Here is an 8060-nt window from a genome sequence, read left to right on the forward strand (position 1 = left end):
TATTATTCTGTATTGGGTTCAGGAGTACCGCATGGCGGTCAGACAGTCCTGTTCTTTACAAGGTGCTCCCCGATATTTCCAGCACCACCCCCCCCCAACACCATCCATAGTTAAGACACTGTTGACTGTACTTTACATTCCTGTTGTAACGGCCCATCTGCACTTCTCAGTCCCTTCCCTTTTCACCCAGCCCCCCACTCCGCTCCCCTCCACACCCATGTTTCTAATACCTGAGCGACAGGATTATCTTTGAAGCAAGTGCTTTAAGCAACGAATGTCTCTCCATCAAATTGTCGGCAGTTCCGACCACTCTGACTCTCTAAAGGTGACCACCTTCCTCTTTTGGGGGGAGTGACCCTCAGAGGAGAAGATGAACAAAACCACATTAAGGGTCAGTAGCAATTAGGTCAGTAACTAGAGTCCGTAGCTTTTGTCCAGCAACGTCTCCAAGACGGAATTGTCCGCCTTCCCAAACCTCCGGCTCTTCCCTGTCAGAGAGCCGCGCTCTGCGTGTAATCCCGAGCGTGGCCACCCGGTGGCACCCGAGGCCCGGCTCAGCGGTGTCCAGGTGCCACTTGGCACAGAACGCGGCTGCCCCGCTCACATGCTCCTGGCAGAGAGAGCCTGCTACTCTGGCTTCCTTCTCTGGTCCATGCTCTCCGCACCGCACGTGCCCGCATAGGTGTAGGAGGAACTTCTCTGCCACGTCCCTGGGGAAAGACGCTGGCAGCGTGGAGACAGCGCCAGCTCACTGCGGGTGCATGTGTCCCAAAATGTTTCCCCGGGCCCTGGAGGTTACTTCTCTGCCTGCACCAGTGATCACTGGGAGGTGCTGCACTAACCCACGGACAGGCTAACAATGACTTAGTAATGTGATAGCATTTCTTGACATTCCGTATTTCTCTGTAGGTCAATGGACAAAAAGGCCCTCTCAATTATGTTTAATTATCCGAATCCCCAGAATTGTTAAGGTCGTAGTAAATCAATTTCTATGCAAGGAGATTGGTATTTATTACTTAAATTCAAGTTATTAATTGTGTTATGTTGGGTATTCTCTCAACAGGCTGGATTCTTCAAAAGACCGCTAAAGAAGAAAATGGAGAAATGAAATATTTTACAAGAGAAAAAAATAATTATTCAATGATCTTTCCTCAGGTTTGCCTCAAATATGTGACAAGAAATTTATAAATATAATTAAAGACAGTCACATAAGTTTATATAATCCATCAGGGTTAATCACTTGGAAAATGAAGAGATCAAGCAAGATCCAAAAGCAATACCATATATATATTTTATAAAATGATAAAAATATTTTTAAATAATTACTCATTTTTGTTGAGTATTTAAGCAGACAGCATTTTGAAGATGAAGAGTAACCTGTAGAAATATGTTTATATATGAAGTCACCATTCAAAGTATTTAAGAAATGCATAGAAAGGTTTTTATGGTCATTGAAACATTTACGTTCAGAACATTATAAGTTAAGCTTTTTTTTAATGACTCCTCCTCAATATACACCAGCATGAAAGTGAGCCTTGGTAAATGCTGAGGAAGAAATTAACTGAAGAAGGTCACGCCCCCCGCTCCCAGTGGAGAACGTTTCCCGGGTGGGGGCGATCGTGGACCGAGACGGAATTAAACCGCCAAGAACCATGCGTTCGGCAGCCTTGCCTTGGACTCAGTCCTCGGGGGCTCTCTTCCCAAAGCGTTTGGACACTCGTGCGAGTGCGCTGAGACTGTCCGTGGCTGGGAAATCGGGGAAGATGGTTTAACAGCAAGCGCACTGACGGGCTCCGTAAGCTCTGGCACAACATGCCTCATCCTGACCTTGAGCTCGAAGCTCACATTTTCCTACTGAAACCAACAAACAAAATCCCCGAGAGCAGCTTCGTGTCCCGGCAGCGAGTCCTCATGACAAGCCGCGTCGGGCGTGGGACCCGCCGACGTGGACTCTGAGTGGGACGTCGCAGCGGGAACGGCCCTGAGGACGGGAGAGGCCCCCAGGGAGCCCGCTCAGCAGCAGCTCCCCGGCCCGGTCCGGCCGCCCCGCCCCCGGCGTGGGGGGGGGGGGGGGGCTGGCCTTCGTTTCTGAAGGCGATTCGCTGTCCAAGCCTCGGACCCCGGGAGGGGCCTCCCTCCGCCTTGCATGTCACCGGGAAGCCAGGCTTCTGGGCGCGGCCCGAGCAGCACCCAGGACTCCAGAAACGCCTTTCGGGGGACCTCGGGTTTGACCCCTCAGCCCACGGAAAGATGCCACCCGCGGGGTGTGTGGTTGCTCTCGAGGCAGCGTCACGGCGGGGCTCACGTGGCCTGAGCTCCGGCTGCTGCACGTCCGGGCAACTGGCGACGCGGGCACAGCGGCCCCCAGGTACCCGCCGCTGGAGCTGTGCTGGGGCCTCCGCAGCGACCCCCTCTTCCCTCCGACTGGCCGGCACCTGCAGCCGTCAGAAGGCCCTGGCTCCGCTTCTCTCCAAATCAGCAAAGGCGTGAAATGCCCTGGGTCCATTTTTTATTTTAAATTTGTTCTTATTGATTTCAGAGAGGAAGGCAGCGGGAGAGAGAGAAACATCAGTGACGAGAGAATCACTGACCGGCTGCCCCCTGCATGCCCTGCACCGGGGATCCAGCCTGCCACCCGGGCCTGTGCCCTGACCGGGAATCAAACCCTGACCTCCTGGTCCATAGGTTAACAACCACGGAGCCACGCTGGCTGGGCCCTGGCTTTCATTTTTTAAAACTGATTTCTGTGGAATTACCTGGGGCCTCGGGGTCAGCGGTCCCATGGCTCTCCGCATGGACCTCTGCGATCCTGTGGTCAAGGTCAAAGCCAGGCCTCCAAGGTCATCACAGCCGGGAGAAGGGCTAGGTCTCCCCCGAGCTGGCCTCCGCCCGCCGCCTGTGGCTGCAGAGCTGTCCACTTAGGAGTTTTCTCCACCCCCACCCCCTCCAGGTATCCAAACCCTCCTCCCTCCCAACACGACTTCCTTTGCTGAGCCAAGCGCGGCCTCTGACTCAGAGTCACCGGCGCACACGCACAGCGGCCCCGCAGCGCCGCCCTGGGCTCACGCGTCCCAGATGAGCCGGCGGGGAAGGTGGCATTCACACGGCCCCTGAGCCGGGGTGCGCACTTAGACCACACGCTCTGCACGCAAAGGGAGCGGAGAGGATGGCGCTGGGACTCCTTAGAGAGAGAGGAAGGGCTGCTGGGCCCGTCACTCACATGTCACGTCTGGGTTTTAAGCAGAATATTTAATGAGCCTGATGCCCCATTTCCCAAATGTAATCATTTGTTGAGGTTTATGTGTGTCTCTGTGTGTACGCGTGTTTGTGTGTATGAATACACACGCACAGGCACACAGGCACAGAGTCCATACAAAATACCTCACTAGCACCAAGGGGCAGTTTACAGAAAATAAACACAGAAAAGCCACACCAAAAAGAAAGTTTGCTTCATTTTCATGAGCGTGTAACGTGAGCATCCAGTTCTGCAACTAAAAATAAGGCCACGGGTCTCCCTCCCCAAGTACCTCCTACAAACATCCTAGCGTAGTCCGTGAGTCAGAAATAGACTCAACTTTATCATTTAATTTCTAGCTATTTAATAGGAAAAGTAGGTGGAACTTACGCCTGTTTATTAAGTTATTAGCTACGTTCAATTGCGGGATACTTTCTGAGTTGATTATTGCTTACCCTGTGAAATGAACTGTGATGTCCCTTCCTTGACCCAGCCATGATGTGTGGGTAAATTCTTTAACAACTCTCTCTCCAAAGGGAAACATTTTTGCATTATTGTCCCATTTCCCGGTTCTAACCAGTTCAGCCATGGCCACTCCCAAAAGGACCCTCACCGGCTTGCAAAACCCCCGGAAATGTCTGTCGGCCCCTTCTTGAGGCGAATGACTATGATGGACAGACAGGCAGATAGATATGGAGATTTAACACGTTGTACATACACACAGAGGCAAACACAGTGATTATACCTCAAACGATGCCTAACCTACTGATCTCAAGCCCCGCAGACACAGCGCCCAGCTCCCCATGCTTCCCTGTCAGTGTCTAAAACATTAACAGAATGCCCCGGGCCTTGCGGGGGGCGGGGAGGAGGGGGTGCGGCTGGAGCCAGGGTGCGTGATGTGGACGTGAGGCCTGCTCCACGCCCACAGCGCAGCTCTCCAGCCTCCGTGGGGACGCAGAGCGGGGGCGGCAGGGGACGGTCCCCCTTCGTCAGCATCAACCTTCTCTCCCTCAGCGTGAGCCCCAGGGCGCAGCTGGCCCTCTGTGCTCAGTGGTTCTCCCTGAGCAGTGGCTCCTGGGCGATGGAATCTCTGAATGTTTTCTGCTGTAATTGTTCTTGAAATGAAGTTGCGGACGGAGATCTCTTTGACAAAATGTGCTGCTTGCTCCACCGGAGAATTGTGCCTGTAATGACGTTGATGTAGACCCTCTCTCTCTTATGAAACCAGCGTGTGTCAGGCTCCGTTGGAAAGCACAGATTCGCACCCAGAGCCAGGCCGCTGCCCAGGGCCGGGAAGACACGGGGTGGGCGTCGAGGCCGTGAGCAGCACTGCCCCTTCTCGCAGCATCCTCGCCCCCCCTCCCCCCACGGGCCACCGCCTGCAGCGTGAGCGAGGCCCCCAGGTCCCACACTGCTTCACACAGGTCCCCCATGGGAAGGTCCGCCCCGCCCGCCATCTGGTCACCCCACAGACACGCGGTGAGCAGGCGGGGCGCCAGGGGCTTTTACGTTCTTGGTCGAATCAAAGGGTTCTGGCAGATCCATGTGGAAGGCTTTATACCACGCACCTTCCCGAGGCCCCTCCCGTGGTCTCCCCCCCGCCCCCCCAAGGGAGGTTCCAGGCCACGGGAGAGAATGTCTCCACGGGCTCTGCCGGAGGCCCGCTCAGCGCTCTGCGAGGTGATGGCGGGGGTGGCGGATGCGGCTTCAGGCCTCGCCCCTCTGGGCGTCTCAGGATGGCAAGCAGCACACAGAGGGGGAGAGGCAGTGAGCCTCAGAGCGGGACCGTCCTAGGGACAGGACACTGTGGGTTCCCAGCAGCTCTCTACCGTGCGGGGCTCCCTCAGCACCCAGTCCCCCCCTCACCCAGGAAATAACCCAAACAACCCGGGACATGTAGAAGGCTCTGCAATGGCCTCACCGTGACGATGCTGCTTTTTACTAAGAGCAGGGCTGGGAGCGGCAGACTCCACAGCAAACCTGCCGCAGGGGGGAGCACTGGGCGCCCCTTCCAGGCAGCGCTGCCCACAGTCCCTCCCAGAGAACCGAGGCCGCCACACCTGAGCGCCTCAGGGCGGGCCCAGGGCCAGGCCACCCCCACAGCCGGAGGAGAGAGACAGGGGCCGCCGTCCAACCTGGGAACCCAACAAACAGGTCGGCCTCGCTGAGCCGCCCATCAACGTGGGCCTTGAGCTTAGAAATTGCAAAGAAGAGCCTTTCAGGTCAGCCGTGAGGAAGGCAGAGGAGCTGGCTTAGAACCTCCGGGCAGCCCTCTGTCCCCCCACACCTGGCCCGGGGTGCAGGGCCTACTGAAGAGAAGGGACCCTCTGCCCCTACAGGGGCCCCGGCTTCCCTCCTGAACCCGCTGGGTGCCTGGACCAGTCCGCACATCACACACGCACACACATCGCACATGCACATCACACACATACAGACATCACACACATCACACACATACAGACATCACACACATACAGACATCACACACACACACACATACAGACATCACACACATCACACACATACAGACATCACACACATCACACACACACACACACACACACACACACACACACACGCACTCACGCACACGCCCATCTGGCTGAGCCCTGGACAGTACGCAGATGTGCACGTGCCTTGGCCTTCCCCGTCACCCCTGAGCTTGGAGTCTCACTCGAGGCTCCCCTGCCTTTTCCTCCCTCTCGGGCTGGAGAATTTCAGTCCCTGAGCCCCGGGCTCAGGACCTCTGTGCTGCCCGTGGCCCTCTCCCCGCTGCCCCCTAGAGCTGCAGAGGCCACCCAGCCCTGTGCCCCTCAGGCCTTGAGGGGTGACAGGCCCCTGCTGAGCCCCAGGAACCCTCCATTACCTGAGACAGGGGAAATCGAGGCAGTAACCGAGGAACCAGTGACACTCAGCCCATGGCTACGTTTGACGCCAGCCTTGTCCGGGTCACACCTGCGTGAAAGCAGACTCGCGGGAACTGTCGGGCCCCAGGCGGCCGAGGCTGCAATGTGTCCCTTCAGCGGGACCTCACTTCCCTGGGGACGGACGGAAAGGCGAGCAGCAAAGGCAGGTGTCCTCCCCAGCAGCCCTGCTGACGTCACCGGTCCTCACCCCTCTTTCAGGGCAGAGGGTGGTGGGAGGGGGAGGAGGGTGACAGCTCTTCCCTCCCTCCTGGGCCCACCAAGCAGAGGGGAGCCCCCCACCCCGAGGGAACGGGGCTTTCGGAGGGAGGGGGCAGAGCCAGGTGCCGGGCACTGTCCCCCCCCAGCACCTTGCCTCCGGGGAGAGAGGATAAAGGAGGCGGGAGGAGAGGGCACTGTGACATCCTCCTCCTCCTCCTACAAAGACTGAACTCCCCAAGGCTGCCTGGTCCCTGCCCCAGCGGCACAGGCGCTTCCACTGCAAACGGCTGAGTCGGTCCCGCACCAGGCACTCTGCCCGCCGCGGGGAGCTGCACAGGCCACACGGGGCTCCAGTGAAACCAGCGTGGCAGCAGCCGCAGCTCACCCCCCTTCCCGCGGGGGCCGGTTCCCACACTCGTCCCCACTCCCTGTGCGCTTCTGACACGCCCGCCCTGGTCGGGACGCGACACCCCGCGCCCCGTCAGCCGGCGAAGGCCGCAGGAGACGCTGTCCGTGTGCTCCTACTGTGCGCTTGTGCAATCGCTCGTGGACAGGGTGAAGAACTGTGCCCACTGTGTCAAAGGAGAAGCATTGTATGGAATAACTACTGCCCCACACGTCACGTGCACAGCAATAAACTCTGCGTGGTCTACCACCGAGAGCTCGTGTTGCTGGTCTTTTAACTATGTTTATATTCATGTTTAGAGCGAGAGGAAGGGGAGGGGATAGAGAGAGAGAAGTGAAAGTGGGACATCATCCATGGGCCGCCGCCTGCACGCCCCCTGGGGGGGATCGAGCCCGCAACCCGGACATGTGCCCTGACCGGGAATCGAACCAGCGGCTTCTTGGTTCCTGGGCCGATGCTCAAAGGCCGAGCCCGGGCCGGGCACAATGCGCAGTGTTTTATGTGCCGCAGAGTAAACTGCGCGTTTCTACGAGCCTTTTTATGGGGCAAAGTGACTAGAAGAGCAAAGAAGGGCGACCTCTGTAGACTCTAGTCCTTTATGAGGGACCTGATTTAAGCCCGTGTTTTAAAGGAAGTCAGTTATGGGGTAGCAGTGAGTTAAACGGGTAAAATTAGAACGAGCTGAGCGAGCAGGCGCTTTGCGAATATCCTGCGGGCAGCGTCCTGTGCGCGGGTTCGAGGCCGGAGGCCCGGTGCTTCTGTGTGATTCTCGCTGACCTTGTGCATCGGCTGTGTGTTTTACGGCAGGTGGACGGGCATCCTGTCGTCTACGTTAAGTCAACAGTGACTCAGAGGAGGCTGCGGTCACTGTGACTCCAAGTTCGCGAGTTTTACCCGGGACGAATGTGTCTTTTTACTTATTAATTTGTTAATTTACTTTAGCTCCTCGGGGCTCCAGGGGGCGGCGGTGCATTTAGCCCGTCTCCGGTGTTTCCTGGGCACAGCACATGGCGCTGCGGTCAGCTTTTTGCAAACTCGAGACAAAAACCACAGAACCCATCTTGCCGCACATCTTCCCCTAACGAGAGCTTTCAATAATAAGTTCTCTGCGGCGGGGTGACCCACGGGACCACACAGCGCGGAACAAACAAATACGGAGAAGTCAGAGGGGTTAGGCGCTTTGTCGAGCTGTAGTCTGAAGAAATGAAGTCATTTCCTAGGGAAGGGCTGGCAGGAGATCCAGGGGAACTGTGCAGTGGGAATGGCACGGGTCCGCCTTGCGGAAGATTCGTCC

The 8060-nt window shown here is 57.0% G+C and overlaps 1 protein-coding gene across 1 annotated transcript in view; it reads left to right on the forward strand.

Moving 5' to 3' along the window:
• Positions 1-1453, forward strand: part of ITGA1 (integrin subunit alpha 1) — a 100413-nt gene extending 98960 nt beyond the window's left edge. Inside the window, exon 30 of the mRNA XM_015562608.1 lies at positions 1064-1453. Coding sequence (XP_015418094.1) covers positions 1064-1108 — 45 coding nt within the window. The 3' untranslated portion in view covers positions 1109-1453. The remainder of the gene's footprint in view (positions 1-1063) is intronic.
• Positions 1454-8060: the final 6607 nt, after the last annotated feature.

This window comes from Myotis davidii, unplaced genomic scaffold, assembly GCF_000327345.1.
Source record: "Myotis davidii unplaced genomic scaffold, ASM32734v1 scaffold496, whole genome shotgun sequence".
NCBI lineage: Eukaryota > Metazoa > Chordata > Mammalia > Chiroptera > Vespertilionidae > Myotis > Myotis davidii.